The sequence below is a fragment of the Dama dama genome, chromosome 24 (assembly GCF_033118175.1).
Source record: "Dama dama isolate Ldn47 chromosome 24, ASM3311817v1, whole genome shotgun sequence".
NCBI lineage: Eukaryota > Metazoa > Chordata > Mammalia > Artiodactyla > Cervidae > Dama > Dama dama.
Window position 1 is genome coordinate 52,456,326 of NC_083704.1, and position 16,367 is coordinate 52,472,692.

Here is a 16,367-nt window from a genome sequence, read left to right on the forward strand (position 1 = left end):
TCTTAAAACCTTTTATCCTTTGGATTGAGTAATCCTCTTTTTTCTCAACCATATTTGGTTTATACATGACCTCCAATGTTGCTTGTTTTGTTTCTCTTCACATGTAATGTTTGTTTCTGCTTTCCCAGGAACACTCTTGACAGTGAGATGTTGGGTCTCAGGAGGCTCTCCAGGTGTGCAGTCCTTTTTTATGCATAAACATGTTTTTTTAAAGTGTAACTTCTGTGGCATGGTCAGCACTGATTAGGCGAAAAGTGCAGTCTTAAGCATGTGAAATAATGGTTTTTATTTGGATGCCAATTTATCTCATGAATAAAGGAAACAGTATAGTTTAGGAGTATAGTTAGTAAAGTTAGCTGAGAAATTAGTCTAGATATAGTCAGGACCCTTAATCTGTTGCCAGCTTTGCCCGGGGCAGCAAGCCCCTGCCCCAGTCATTGTGGCTGTGCTGCAGCAGAGGTAGAGAGGCCGAGAATGTGGTGGCCCTGGTTGTGTCCAGGGGCTGGGGGGTGCGGATTTCTTTTCAGGATTGTCTCTTATAGACTGGGGATGGTGGAGGGATCAGAATCAGTGTTGATAATCCAAGTGATACCAGTCTGTATTGGTGCCTATGCATTGGGTTAGTGCTTCTTGAGCATGAATACATTTCTTTAGTCTCTGGTCTTGTTTGTGTTTTATTTCTTTAAAGCCATCCATTCTTTTGCATGTTACTTATGATTTTAAAAACAGCCGTTCAGTTGCCATATGTAGTCCTAGTAATCATCCTGTGGTGCTTTTATTTTCGCCTCTGCCACCTGGCATTCATGGAGTGTCAGTTGCTTGCAGAACACCAGACTGTCCTCTTACAGGTCGTAAAGGAAAAGTTGAGTCATCATCTCTACCTTCCAGGAATTTACTGACCGGGAAATCAGGCAGGTTGAAAACAAATGAAATTATGTGGGAGCACTGTAGTAGAATAACTGTGTGAGGCACACGGTTGTATAGTTGTATGGAAGTGTTGTGTGATTGCTCAGATAGCTTTCAGAAATGTGATTTCCCTATCATGCTTTTGTTTGAAAGTTAGATGTTTGAAGTTATCTACATTTGCTACCATACATAGTCCATTCTATACAGTTACTGTATTAGTATCTTCTTCCTACTGTTTCCCTTAAGAAACGTTTCCTTAATTGGTAAATTTAAGAAAAAGACTATGGATTGGTATTTCTTTTACATGACTCATAGTATGTGGCACTTGGTTCTGAGTAGTAGAAGAAGAAACAGAAGTGTGGAGTACTGTTATAACCCCATACTCTGGACCCTGACTGCCCAGGTTCAAATCCCAGTTCTTATTAGCTCTATGATTTGAACTTCATCACAATTTCCTCATCTGAAAAAAGAGTTGATGACAAAAACCTACATAGGATTGCTGTGAGGACCTGATTGCTTAATATGCCTGAAACTCACAGAACTGGGCCTGAATACTCACTGAATGTAGCTCTGATTATTTCCTGGAGGTATTTCCTGTTGACATCAAGACATGGTAGATTTCATTTTGCTTTTAGTCAGATGTTACTGGACCGGGAAATTCATTAAGATGAATAAAAAGGTTTTGCTCCTTGAAGATGAAATATAAAAGCCTTGTAAAAGAAGGAACCTTTGGGTTTACTTAGCTTCACAGCAGGTACTACTAGAGATCTAGGGCCAGGGAGGTAAAGGCCAGAAGACCTTGAAGCCTGTGAGCTGGGTTGACTTTGATTTGAAGACCTTGGTAAGAGCTGGCTTTTTGTCATTTGCTTGTATGATAAAAGCAGCCTGGTGACGTTCGCTGATTCAAGTCTCAGTTCTCATTACTCACTTTATGGCCTTAGGTATTCACTTAAGTCTCCAAGCCTTTGTGTCTACATCTCCAAAATTGGGGTAATAATTGTACTTGGTTCTTAGAGTTTGAGGATTAATGATAAGTGCTTAGCACAGTCCCTGGCATGTGGTAGAAGAGTTACCTGTAACTATAAATAGTAATCTTCTGTGTATATCAAATATAAATATGTAGTAAATAATAGCTTAATAGTAAAAATAATGATAAGATTTAAGAAAGTGGTTGGCCACAAACTATGAAGGTTAGGACTAATACCATGGCATGAAAAATTAAAAGGGAAGATCAGATCTAGAAGGGCTGTGAAGGTCCTCTAGGACTTGGTGATAAACTAAGAGAAGCAAAAAGTGATATTGATTCCAGTGTTTTAGACTGAGTTTGGGGGTCAAAAGGATGGTAAGGTGGTGGTCTTGGAAAATCAGGGATTCACAGTGAAGCCTCCACTAACTCATGATCTTTTTGCAAATTAGAAAAAGTACCCACTTTTCAAAACACTTGATGTTCATTTACTGGAAAATTGTTGTAATATAATGACTTTGTTAGCACAAGACCATAAACTTCTAAAATTGTGTGTTTAATATAACAGCATCTGTGATCTGAATTGATATCCTCTTTAGTATGGCACCCTTAAGTGCATAATGATGAACAACCCTGGTTTTGAACCCTCTTAAGATTTTTTTTTACCTAAGTATGTTCACAGGTCCTGATTAAAAAAGAATGAGTGTGCTAGTTACCAGGTCTGGGATTTAATTATGCACCTTTCCCAAAATAGGGAAGAGTGAACAAACTGTTTACAGCTAATAGTCTGAGGGAGGAAAAGAGGTAGGATGAATAGAGGGGTTCTGAGACGAATCTAAAAATCAAAGGGGCAGTGGCATTTGAAAACAGTAAACAGAAAGTATCAAATAGGGTAATACGGTAGCTGTCTTTTTGTAATGTAGGGTTTATGTCATTTCAAAAGTGTTTGAAGTTACTTTCAGAAGTGTGAACATAGTATGATTCAGCATCATATTGGAAAAGGATAGAGCAAATATTCCAGCCACACAAACTAATATAGTTACAGAAGAATGTGAAGTTTAGCTCTGAGTTTTTTCTGGCAGTTAGATTGAAAGTAATTGAGGTTCTTGGTTTTAAAAGCAATATAAGGATCTGGAAAAATGTAAACAAAATAACAAAGCTGGATTAGTTCAGAGAAGATTGTGTGACCTTAATAACAAAAATTTTGCTTGCCTTTGAGGATGAAAACTAGTTACACATCACTCTTAAAGTGAATTATACAAGTGGAGAAGGCATAATATTAGTGTTAAAAGTCCTAAAACATTAAATGTCAACTTTTAGAGCAGTTATCAAATTCTGTATTATCAAATCCAGGTTCTAAAGTTTTTCTTTAGAGGCTTCTTGAAGGCTAAAGACATCCAGTCTCTGCCCAGTTGTGCGGAGCTCTGCAATGCTGGAACTTTGTCCCGCCTTCCCCTCCCATTATTCACTTGCTTAAGTCCTGAACTGAGTGAGTTGTTCCCCTCTCATCATCATCTGGGGATGCCTCTTTGGAGAAATAGTTATCACTAGATGAAACTTCTCCTAGATCACTGTCATCAAACAATCACTTACCTGACATAGACACCAAAATACTGAGTGGGGATGTGACAGGGATGGTTCCAGAGGCACCGCAGAAGTGAGCAGTCCCAAGTGAAGACACAGGTGACAAGGGTGATCCCAGCTCTAGGCAGTGGAGTCCTTTGTGTCTCCTGATTGTATCACTTTCAGGTTGCCTTGTGCTCTGTGATGTTAGGAAGATAGGCATTTCTGAGACTTAAAATCTTTACATGGAGTATTTATTTTCTCATCTGTTATCCTTTATTTGAGTTTTCTTTTTTTAAAAAAAAGCATATTGAACCTCATGGAGAAAATATCTGGCCTTTGTCTTCTTTATGACCCAGAAGTAGATTGGCCAGAGGACTGGAGTAGGGGATCTGTTTGGCCACATGGTTTGCTTCTGTAATGAACTTCCTTCCATTTGTAAGATAGGAACTGGATAGAAAATATTTACCTCCAAATGCTACACTGTGCCCTTTTAGTAAGTGTTGAATAGAAATTAAATCACGGGTTATTTATTTTTATGACCTACCTCAGAGACTGATGTTTTGCTTGTTCAAGTCTGGCTCGTCTTAGATATCTGTGTCCTGAGGACATATACACAGTGGGCCAGAAATCATATTGGAAGATCATCTCTTCTAGTAATTCATTAATTCTAATAATTCTAAAAATTCATTGGACAACTCACCTTGGGCAAGTCATTTAACTTCTCTGAGCCAGTTTCCTCAATAATTAGGAGGCTAACCCATATGTTCCCTTACGCCTTTTTGTAACTCGGGTTCTAATCTGTAGTCCCTTGTACTTTGTCCTATAGTACTAGGACATCTATTTCCTAGCATAACATCTCATTGGGGGAAGTTGGATAACGAGATATGGATTCATACTCAAGGATGAATATTTACTCAGGAGCTTAGGTGAACCACAGACCATTTATTCTTTAAGCTAGGCTGGGATTGTGGAATAATGGAGGGAGGGAGAAAGGACTGACCATGATAGGATAAATGCCTGAAACATTTGTACCCACTGTAGAGATACTAGTCTGTCACACAGCATCCCTTTGTTTTCTGGTAACCAGGAAATGCAGGTGTTCAGGAGTGATTGTCTTAGGAGATGGAACACTTCTGTGTGTGTGTGTGTGTGTGTTTAAGGGAGAACTGTTAGTAACAGTAGGAAATCAGCAGTTTCATTCTACTTTTGCTCTGTTCTTCAAAAAATTGATAATAGAATTTCATTTTCTTTGGTGTTAGACAATACTTGTTTTCAAGCATTGCATTTCATAAATATTCTAAACAGGTTTGTCTGGTGTTCTTGGGTACTCCTGCCAGAGTCACTGTGTTTTAATTATTTTGGAAAATTTCCTAATATTTGCTTATAGCTTCCAGCATGTTTACTCTGTTTGTGCCATATGTAATAAATAAATTGTAATCATTATGAAGCACTGTTCACAAGATTAATTTTATTTCATATTCATTCTTCTATCAAGAAAACTGAACCTGTTCTCATATTTCCCCTTTCTCCCTTCCAACAGTAAAAAGAACATAAGAAAGCAGCGAATGAAAATCTTATTCAATGTTGTTCTTGAAGCTCGTGAGCCAGGCTCAGGCCGAAGACTTTGTGATCTATTTATGGTTAAACCATCCAAAAAGGACTATCCTGATTATTATAAAATCATCTTAGAGCCAATGGACTTGAAAATAATTGAGCATAACATCCGCAATGACAAATATGCAGGGGAGGAGGGGATGATAGAAGACATGAAGCTGATGTTCCGGAATGCCAGGCACTACAACGAGGAGGGCTCCCAGGTAAGGACATGTGGGAATCCTGACTGGACGCCTAACTTAGATGATTCTCCTCAACGACTAGCTTAATATTTTGTCTTTCCTTAATTTTTTAAAATTGGAGGCAGGACATTGTAAAGGTTAAAACTTTATACTCTGTACAATTACCCCTCATTGCCTTGGGGGAGGGGATTGGTTCCAGGGGTTCCCGGACCCCTGCAGCACCAAAATCCATAGATTCTCAAGTCTCTTGTTTGAAATGTCATTACTGTTGACCGTCTGAATCTGCAGATTCCATGGATTCCTACTGTTGACTGTAATCTGACATCTTAGATTTGAGTCCTGTCTTGCTAATTCCTATGTAAGTAATTTATCTTTTCTGAGTCTCATCTGTGAAATGGGGTTAACAGTAGTGCTTGCGTTAGGGTTGTTGTGGGATTAGAGTGAGCTCATGTTTACAGAATATGTTACATAGTGCCTGGTATTCAGACACTCAAATGAAAGCCAAGGACAGTAAAATCTTTCATCATTATTGTTACTACTATCCTCAGTTACCATGCTTCTCTAAGGTTAGTCTATAAAATGGTGTAATTAGATAAATAGAATGGGAAAGACTGGAGATCTCTTCAAGAAAATTAAAGATATCAAGGGAATATTTCATGCAAAGATGGGCACAAAAGACGGTGTGGACCTAACAGAAGCAGAAAATATTAAGAAGAGGTGGCAAGAATACACAGAAGAAATATACAAAAGAGGTCTTCATGACCCAGATAACCACGATGGTGTGAAAACTCACCTAGAGCCAGACATCCTAGAGTGTGAAGTCAAGTGGGCCTTAGGAAGCATCACTATGAACAAAGCTAGTGGAGGTGATGGAATTCCAGTTGAGCTATTTCAAATCCTGAAAGATGATGCTGTGAAAGTGCTGTACTCAATATGCCAGCAAATTTGGAAAACTCAGCAGTGGCCACAGGACTGGACAAGGTCAGTTTTCATTCCAATCCCAAAGAAAGGCAATCGCAAAGAATGCTCAAACTACCTCACAATTGCACTCATCTCACATGCTAGCAAAGTAATGCTCAAAATTCTCCAAGCCAGGCTTCAGCAATACGTGAACTGTGGACTTCCAGATGTTCAAGCTGGTTTTAGAAAAGGCAGAGGAACCAGAGATCGAATTGCCAACATCCGCTGGATCATCGAAAAAGAAGAGAGTTCCAGAAAAACATCTATTTCTGCTTTATTGACTATGCCAAAGCCTTTGACTGTGTGGATCACAATAAATTGTGGAAAATTCTGAAAGAGATGGGAATACCAGACCATCTGACCTGTCTCTTGAGAAACCTGTATGCAGGTCAGGAAGCAACATTTAGAACTGGACATGGAACAACAGACTGGTTCCAAATAGGAAAAGGAGTACATCAAGGCTGTATATTTAAAAAAAAAAAAAAAAAAAAAGGCTGTATATTGTCACCCTGCTTTTTTAACTTACATGCAGAGTACATCATGAGAAACGCTGGGCTGGAAGAAGCACAAGCTGGAATCAAGATTGCCAGGAGAAATATCAATAACCTCAGATATGCAGACAGTACCACCCTTATGGCAGAAAGTGAAGAGGAACTTAAAAAGCGTCTTGATGAAAGTGAAGGAGGAGAGTGAAAAAGTTGGCTTAAAGCTCAACGTTCAGAAAACTAAGATCATGGCATCTGGTCCCATCACTTCATGGGAAATAGATGGGGAAACAGTGGAAACAGTATCAAACTTTATTTTTTTGGGCTCCAAAATCACTGCAGATGGTGATTGCAGGCATGAAATTAAAAGACACTTGCTCCTTGGAAGAAAAGTTATGACCAACCTAGACAGCATATTAAAAAGCAGAGGCATTACTTTGCTGACAAAGGTCCGTCTAGTCAAGGTTATGGTTTTTCCAGTGGTCATGTATGGATGTGAGAGTTGGATGGTGAGGAAAGCTGAGCGCCGAAGAATTGATGCTTTTGAACTGTGGTGTTGAAGAGGACTCTTGAGAGTCCCTTGGACTGCAAGGAGATCCAACCAGTCCATCCTAAAGGAGATCAGTCCTGGGTGTTCATTGGAAGGACTGATGCTGAAGCTGAAACTCCAATACTTTGGCCACCTCACGCGAAGAGTTGACTCATTGGAAAAGACCCTAATGCTGGGAAGGATTGGGGGCAGGAGGAGAAAGGGACGACAGAGGATGAGATGGCTGGATGGCATCACCTACTCGATGGACATAGCTTTGGGTAGACTCCGGGAGTTGGTGATGGACAGGGAGGCCTGGTGTGCTGCGATTCATGGGGTCGCAAAGAGTCGGACATGACTGAGCAACTGAACTGAACTGACAACAGTGATCACAGGACTAGAAAAGGTCAGTTTTCATTCCAATACTGAAGGAAGGCAATCCCGAAGAATGTTCAAACTACCACACAATTGCACTCATCTCACACGCTTGCAAAGTAATGCTCAAAATTCTCCAAGCCAGGCTTCAACAGTACATGAGCTGAGAACTTCCAGATATTCAAGCTTGATTTTAAAAAGGCAGAGGAACCAGAGATCAAATTGCCAACATCCATTGGATTATAGAAAAAACAAGAGAATTCCAGAAAAACATCTCCTGCTTCGTTGACTACACTGAAGCCTTTGACTGTGTGGATCACAATAAACTGTGGAAAATTCTTAAAGAGACGGGAATACCAGGCCACCTTAGCTGCCTCCTGAGAAACCTGTATGCAGGTCAGAAGCAACAGTTAGAACCAAACATGGAACAACGGATTGGTTCCATATTGGAAAATGAGTATGTCAAGGCTGTATATGGTCACCTGCTTATAGTATGTTCAGAGTACATCATGTGAAATGTTGGACTGGATGAAGCAAAAGTTAGAATCCAGATTGCTAGGAGAAATATCAGTAACCTCAGGTATGTACATGATTTACCACCCTTATAGCAGAAAGTGAAGAGGAACTGAAGAGCCTCTTGATAAAGGCGAAAGAAGAGAGTGAAACAACTGGCTTAAAACTCAGCATTCAAAAAACGAAGATCCTGGCATCTTGTCCCATCACTTCATGGCAGATAGATTGGGAAACAGTGGAAACAGTGGCAGACTTTATTTTCTTGGGCTCCGAAATCACTGCAGATGGTGACTGCAGCCATGAAATTGAAAGATGCTTGCTCCTAGGAAGAAAAGCTATGACCAACCTATACAGCATATTTAAAAGCAGACACGTTACTTTGCTGACAAAGGTCTGTATAGTCAAAGCTGTGGTTTTTTTAGTAGTCATGTAAGAATGTGAGAATTGGACCATAAAGAAAGCTGAGTGACAAAGAATTGATACTTTTGAACTGTGGTATTGGGGAAGACTCTTGAGAGTCCCTTGGACTGCGAAGAAATCAAACCAATCAATCCTAAAGGAAATCAATCCTAAGCATTCATTGGAAGGACTGATGCTGAAGCTGAAGCTCCAGTACTTTTGCCACCTGATGCGAAGAGCCCACTCATTAGAAAAGACCCTGGTGATGGGAAAAATTGAAGGCAAGAGAAGAAGGGGACGACAGAGGATGAGATGGATGGCATCACCAACTCAACGGACATGAGTTTGAGCAAACTCCGGGAGATGTGAAGGATAGGGAAACCTGGTGTGCTGTAGTCCATGGGGTCACAAAGAGTTGGACACAAATGAGCACCTGAAAAACAACAGCAGCAATATAAATAATAGGATATTTTCAATAAAACACCTTTAAATAATTGATTTTGTTAGGAAGCATCTTGATTTTCAGTTCTTCATCAGTAAAGCTATGATATATTCTTCCTTTCATATATTTTTCTACTCAGTATCCTTTATCTACTTTATTTTTTATTAATAAATTGAAGTATAAGTGACATGCATTTCAAGTGTACAACATGGTGATTGAATATTTGCATATATTGCAAAATGATCACATTAAGTCTAGTTAATACCCATCACCATATGCAGTTAACAGTTTTTTTTCTTGTGATGAGAACTTGTAAGATCTACTATCTTAGCATCCTGCAAATATACAATACAGTGTTACTAAGTATAGTTGCCATGCTGTACATTACATCCCCATGATTTATTTATTTTATAGCTGGAGTTTGTACCTTTTGACCCTGTTACTCATCTTGCCCATCCTTTGGCAGCCATCAGTCTATTCTCTGTATCTATGAACTTGAGAGTTTTGGGGGGCCGAGGAATGGTATTTTAGTTTCCTTATAAGTGAGATCATAGAGTATTTTGTCTTTCCCTGTCTTACCTTACTTATTTCATTTAGCACAATGCCCTCAGGATTTGTCTTCCATGTTGTCACAGACGGCAGGATTTCATTCTTTTTATGGCTGAATGGTGTTCCTGTCTGTGTGTGACGTGTTCTTTATCCAGTCACTCTTCCATGAACACTTAGGTTGTTTCCATGTCTTGGCCATTGTAAATATGCTGCAGTGAACATGGTTTGGAGGTCCATAGATCTTTTCTGAGTTTTCTTTGTCTACTCTAAGTTTCCCAGAAATGAAAGTACATTTTCAAATCATTTATATTTCCATTCTTATGTTGTTGCATTTGAATATAAAATAAAGTAGGCGCTGAGGATGCTTGTAATCAGAGAAATGGTTCTCTTCTGTCATTGGGGTTTACACTGTCCTCAGTGTCATTGGGTAATGTGCCACTTGTCTGCCACTGGTAGAGAAAAAAGCCACCCTTATGAGAGGTTGCCAAAAAAGAGAGATCAGTTATTCCTTCAGTCCCTCTGCTCTAGTGGTATTCAGGGAGAAGAGCCTTTGGACTGGGGTGGGGAGTGTGGGAGGAGGCAACTGTGGGGGCCAAGCCACTGAATGGGTGAGTAACTTTGTCCTTGGCTATATATTATCACCCTTGGCTCAGCCTTCCGAGAGAGAGACTAAGCAGAGATTATTGCTTTTCACAAATCAGATTCCAGGCTATGAGCGCACACTGATATTAAATCTCCTTTAATAATATTTGAGATGTTTTTCTCCAACTATCATGTATTTTTAATTTCCATTGAGCTAAGTCGGCTACCTAGAGGGTCCAGTGTAAGAGAGATTTATGAAGAAACAGCACATGTAAATATGTTTCAGAACTTCTGCAGAAACTTGTAGTGATTCTACTACAGTAATTCTCAAACTTCAGCCAGCATGGGTGCACATTAGAAATACCTGGAAAGCTTTAAACAATGAACCAAGACCCATCCCACAAAGATGGGATTTGTTGCTCTGTTGTGATCTCAGACTTTATTGCTTTAGTTCTCAACTGTCCTAACCTGTGTTTTTAAAACTACTTTATGGATACATATACTTCAATAGAAAGCTTCTTAGAAAATAATTGTAATTTTATTTGTAATTGAATATAGGTGTACAATGATGCACACATCCTGGAGAAGTTACTCAAGGATAAAAGGAAAGAGCTGGGCCCACTGCCTGATGATGATGACATGGCATCTCCCAAACTCAAGCTGAGTAAGGCAGCCTCACACTTCATGGTTCAGTTCAGTCTGTCAAGTATGGGTTGGTTGGTTTAGTTGCTAAGTTGTGTCTGACTGTTGCGACCCCATGGACTGTAGCCTACCAGGCTCCTCTGTCCATGGGATTCTCCAAGCAAGAATATTGGAGTGGGTTGCTATTTCCTGATTTACTGAAATATTTAATTAATTGGTGAACATAATTGAACTTGCACTCCAGCACAGCGTTTCTTGGTTTCTCTCAAGCACTCTCTTCTGTATTTTAAGTAAACATAAAAGCGCATGAGGAATAGAAGAATATAATGTCAGAAGGTTTTGTTTACTTTTTTTGAATGCAGTGGACATTTTGTAAATGTTAAATAGTGAGACTAGATACTTTTTCTACATGTGATGCCTGGAAAAAGTATAGGGGCAGGTTTTAATTTTCTTCCTGTTTTTAGGTCTGTTTGTTTGCTAAATTACTGGAATTAAAAGCTAGTCCCCCCTCCAAAAAAAAGTGAGTCCCTCCTAGACAGAATTTGAGAGGTTAGAGATGTCTAGCTACTGTACTGTAAGTTAACTCAGCTATCTGTTGAGTGTGGGCTGTGAACGGTTGTTATGTTAAAAACTGTGAGAGGGACTTAGCTGGCAGTCCATCGGTTAGGACTTTGCCTTCCAGTGCAGGGGTTAGGGTTTGGTCCTGGTTGAGGAGCTGGGACCCCCAAGCCTTGCAGCCAAAAAAACAAAACAAAACAAAACAAACCACATAAAAAAGAAGTAGTATTGTAGCAAATTCTGTAAAGACTTTAAAAATGGTCATGTCCAAAAAACAAAGCAAACTGTAAAGAGAAGAAAGAAAGCAAAAATAATTAGTACCATTGGGCTAAAGAAGAGGTTTCTGCCTTATCTAAAATATATAAATAAATACCAAAGAAATGATAGTGGTGTTGTCATATATTCTTTAGAGTCATATTTGCTAAAATGGAAAGAACACACTCTTAATTTTTTGTATGGAATGACTAAACTGAATTTGCAATAGTTTTGGGTATGATGTATTGCTTAAGTGATCATTCGTTTTTGTTAAGCTACTTATTTATTTTTTCATGTAATTATAAAAGCGTATAACAATGAAAACCTTCTAATTTTTCACTTGCAGGAATGAAAGTCTCCTAATTTATAGGGACATAATATCTTTTAAAACTAAAATTAATTATATAAGTTGAGTTAAGAAACTAATGACAGATACTTTAATAGTAACTGTATTAGTTATTGTTTAGTTAATAGTAAATATAGAACTAAATTATATAAATACATGTATATATTTTTTTAAAGTTCAGGGAGAGGAGATTTTACCATGCAGTGTTAATTTTCTTTTCATTTCTCAGTGTTATATTATGAAAAACTCAAAACATACACAAATATAAAGAACAGTACAATGAATCCCTGTCTATACCTGTTACTCAGCATTTATCAAGATTGTGCCATACTTATTTCCTATATTCCCTTTGCCCTTCTTTTTTCTTTGTTCTGAATTATAAGGCACATCCAGTCATGTCATTTTATTTCTATATAGTTTATTATGCATCTTTAAAATATGCAGATACTTTCTTAAATAATCATGACATCATTGTCACACATTACAAAATTAGGAGTTTCTTGGTTTCCTCTAATGGCTTATAAATTTTCAAATTTTACTGATTGTCTCACAAATATATTTTTACAGTTAGTTTCTTCCAATTAGGATCTAGTTAAGTTCTGTGTATTACATTTGATTATTTTACTTAAACTCATACTTCAGAGCAATCCTCCTCCTTTTTTTCATCCTCCTGCTGTTAACTCTAGAAACCTGGTCACTTCCTTGTACAGTCCAGAGTTCTTAGTCACTTAGTTTACTTCCTTAGGATGTCAGTTTACTTTTTCCTTATTTCTTAGAAATGGACATTAACTTCAATGGCTTGATTAGATGCAGTTTCAACTTGTCAAGTAAGGTCCACACGTTGCATTTGATTGATAGTTCTTTTAGTCTGTAAGCTCTCCATCTCTTTTTGTCTTGCAGTTTGTTAAGGAAATTGGGTTTGTACTGTAGTTTTCCACAGTCTGGGTTTTGGTAATTGTATCCCTTTGGTGCAGTATTCACGTGTTCCTTTGTCCTTTGTATTTCCTATAAATTGGTAGTTGATCAGATCCAGATTTTAAATTTGATTCTTCACTCACTTTGGCACAGAAACTGACGTAAGAGGTAGTATAGTCTTCCATCAGGTGGCATGTGATACCTGGTTGTTTCTTTAAATTATGTTAACAGCTATTGATGCATGCTACATAAATTTATTGAAGAGATGTAAAGTAGTACTAGTTTAATTTTATCATTGCTTGCTCAGTTACTAACTGAAATCCTTCTATGTAGAGAAACTGCCTCATCTGTATTTGGTTACCCAGTGGATGGGTTTTTTGTTTGTATGTATTGTTTTGGTTTTTGAAAGGATAAAAGGTAGATTTCCCTTTTCATTTACCAGTTTTCAAAGAGACAAGGTAGTGCATTGGCTTACTAAAATCCTGCAGCATCTACCCCATTGTTTGTTTTTATTTATCATTAAGGACTATTAGATTTAAACATATTCCTGAGTTTTAACCCATTGCAATTATGGTTCTTGTTGATATTTACTGTTGTCGCAGGCTGGCTGCTGTGGTCTTTTGAGCTGACCATAGTAAGAAGTCGTTGATAGACTCTTACTGTCTAGCGTCTCAAGATACAGCAGACTGATCTTGTGTAGACTGGGAATCAACCATTTGCCGAAGAGCTAATAACATTAGTTTTTGAAATCAGTATTCTAAAAATATAGTCAGAATTATTTAGGGGTATACTGCAGCTGGGTTGGTCACTGTTTCTAGAATTTTCAGTGGACAGGGCTAAGAAATTTTGTATTTTATATTTAAAGAGAAAATTCACCATAAGTTCATATTGATACTCTCGGTTGAGATGCCAAGCCACAAGGTTTTTATTCAGTGTCCTCTGTTTTAATGTGTTTATCTCTTTTTCTGCCTTGATGAAAATCTCAGTTCTCCAGGATACCATAGGAGATGGAATTAGAGTGTCACATAACTGCTCATTTCCTTTATTCTGCCTTATTCACACTATCTCAACATAACAGTACTTACTCTCCCACCAAAAATATGAGTACTGAAAATAGTTTGTTTTTCTAGTTCTTTCTTTGTTGATGGGATATATTTCACTAGAAAAATGCTAATTACTTTTTTTTATGCATCACTTGAAATAATTCCTTCCTTATGGTTAGGCTATAAACTATATTACAAATTTAGGTTCATTTGTTTTATCCATTTAACATTAAATCTTTTATTTTAGGTAGGAAGAGTGGTATTTCTCCTAAAAAATCAAAATACATGACTCCAATGCAGCAGAAACTAAATGAAGTCTATGAAGCTGTAAAGAACTATACTGATAAGAGGGGTCGCCGTCTCAGTGCCATATTTCTGAGGCTTCCCTCCAGATCCGAGCTGCCTGACTACTATTTGACCATTAAAAAGCCCATGGACATGGAAAAAATTCGAAGTCACATGATGGCCAACAAATACCAAGATATAGACTCCATGGTTGAGGACTTCGTCATGATGTTTAACAATGCCTGTACATACAATGAGCCTGAGTCTTTGATCTACAAAGATGCCCTTGTCCTACACAAAGTCCTGCTTGAAACTCGGAGAGACTTAGAAGGAGATGAGGACTCACATGTCCCAAATGTAACCTTGCTGATTCAGGAGCTTATCCATAATCTTTTTGTGTCAGTCATGAGTCATCAGGATGATGAAGGAAGATGCTACAGTGATTCATTAGCAGAAATTCCTGCTGTGGATCCCAGCTTTCCAAACAAACCTCCTCTTACTTTTGACATAATTAGGAAGAATGTTGAAAATAACCGCTACCGACGGCTTGATTTATTTCAAGAGCATATGTTTGAAGTATTGGAGAGGGCAAGAAGGATGAATCGGTATGTTTTCAAAGTCTTTCCTTTTTGAGAAGGTGTGACATTTAATGTAAAATAGAAGAAAGAATTTGCTTTGATGTGCTATTTCAGCATACAGTTGGTGGGGTGCTATTTTGAATTTTAATTAGAATGTATAGAGAGTAAGAATGTTCTAGGGGAGAGAAGACACACTACTGAATTGTCTAGGGCCAATGAGGGGAAGAAATGAGAGACCAAATTGAGGATATGTTGAAGAGGATAAACTTTTAAAATACAGCCTTTCATAGAACATGTATTTTAAAAGGATGGAATGCTTTTAATTAGAAATAATAATAGGATTTTCTTTTAAAGTTTGAGTTCAGTGCAAGTGTGCTTTAAATAAAGTAGCTCTAAAATATTGATCTGAGCTTACACTGATTTAAATTTGATTGCCATTTCAGACTCCTCAAAGGGCTTCTTTTTAATTTCAGATTTGTCACTTTTAAGTTCATTCTGCAGACATTAAATGTTATGAAAAGAAGAGGCAGTCAAATTTAAATTTCCATCAAACTTAAATCCCCTTCAAATTTTGATCTATGCTGTATATTTGTCACACAACAATAGCATATACTCAGCTGTGGAAGCAGGTTCAGTTCAGCAATTATGGTGTGTCTTCTTTGTGCTCTTGGGATCACTTGGGGAGAATCAAAGAGTTAAGAATACAAACCCTACCTTCCTAGAGCTTATTATCTGTCATGCTGATTGCTAGACCTTTAGTCAGTGAGCATGGGGTAATTCCAGTCAGGGACTTTACGAAGCCTGGGTTTGCTCTGGATCTTGAAAGAAAAGTGAAAAGTAATATTTGCTGTTCCTATTGAGTGCTTGCCCTTTGTAAAGTACCATGTAGACAATCTCTAACCCTTACTATAGCCATCATAGGTAAGCAGTAATCTTCCAATTTGTATATGAAGACGTGCACGACAGAGAGAAGTAACTTGCCATAGTCACACAACTAGTAAGTGCAGTGGCTTATCTTGTTCCTCACTGCAGAGCGCTGCTGCTGAGCCAGTCACCAGGCCAGTCAACAGTGTAGCCGAGGATGGTAAGACTTGAGCTCTGTGCTCTAAGAGCTTAAAGTCTGATAGTTGGAACAGCACCTGTGCTTAGGGAGCAGTCATTCCCGGCATGCGATAACATTTAAGGACTTGGTTGGTATTTAGTAAGATGGTGGAGTAATAAACTTCTTTAGGGTTCTAAAGAGCATGCGATATCAGGGAAGCATGGGGAAATGGGTGGGATTCACATCAGGTAAGTGGTGTGAGTAAAGGCATAAGGTTAGGAAATGAGTGTGGTGTGTTCCCAGGACAGGTAGAGTTAGGGTCAGGTTGGAGAGGCCTCTGAGAGACACATTTCAGATATAGTCCTTATTCTTCAACAGTGCAGGGAGAAATAAAGTGGTGGGGGCGGGGGGGGGGGGGGGATGGTGCAGAGAGAAAGAGAAATAAAGCGGGGGCGTGGGGGGAGTGCATCCTGCAGTCAGAATCTGTATTCAGTTATTTCTTAGTTTTCATTTATCCTAAAAATAGTTATTAAATGTAGCTACCAGTTATGAGCATGTTCTGGATACATGGAATATACCAGTGGGCAAAACAGACAAACCCTTCCCTCATAGAGCTTAGAGTTCTATTCTTGTTTTC

General features: G+C 38.4%; 1 protein-coding gene across 29 annotated transcripts in view; it reads left to right on the top strand.

Annotated features, from left to right (window-relative positions):
• The window catches only part of PBRM1 (polybromo 1), a 104,851-nt gene that overhangs the window by 44,015 nt on the left and 44,469 nt on the right, over positions 1–16,367 (top strand). For 17 of the 29 annotated variants that reach the window (XM_061128383.1, XM_061128394.1, XM_061128397.1 and 14 more), the window contains 3 exons: positions 4,977–5,253; positions 10,625–10,730; positions 14,073–14,715. In XM_061128383.1, coding sequence (XP_060984366.1) covers positions 4,977–5,253; positions 10,625–10,730; positions 14,073–14,715 — 1,026 coding nt within the window. Of the gene's footprint in view, positions 1–128; positions 174–4,976; positions 5,254–10,624; positions 10,731–14,072; positions 14,716–16,367 lie in introns of all 29 variants that reach the window. The other 12 variants (XM_061128387.1, XM_061128380.1, XM_061128392.1 and 9 more) reach the window with 1 other exon arrangement.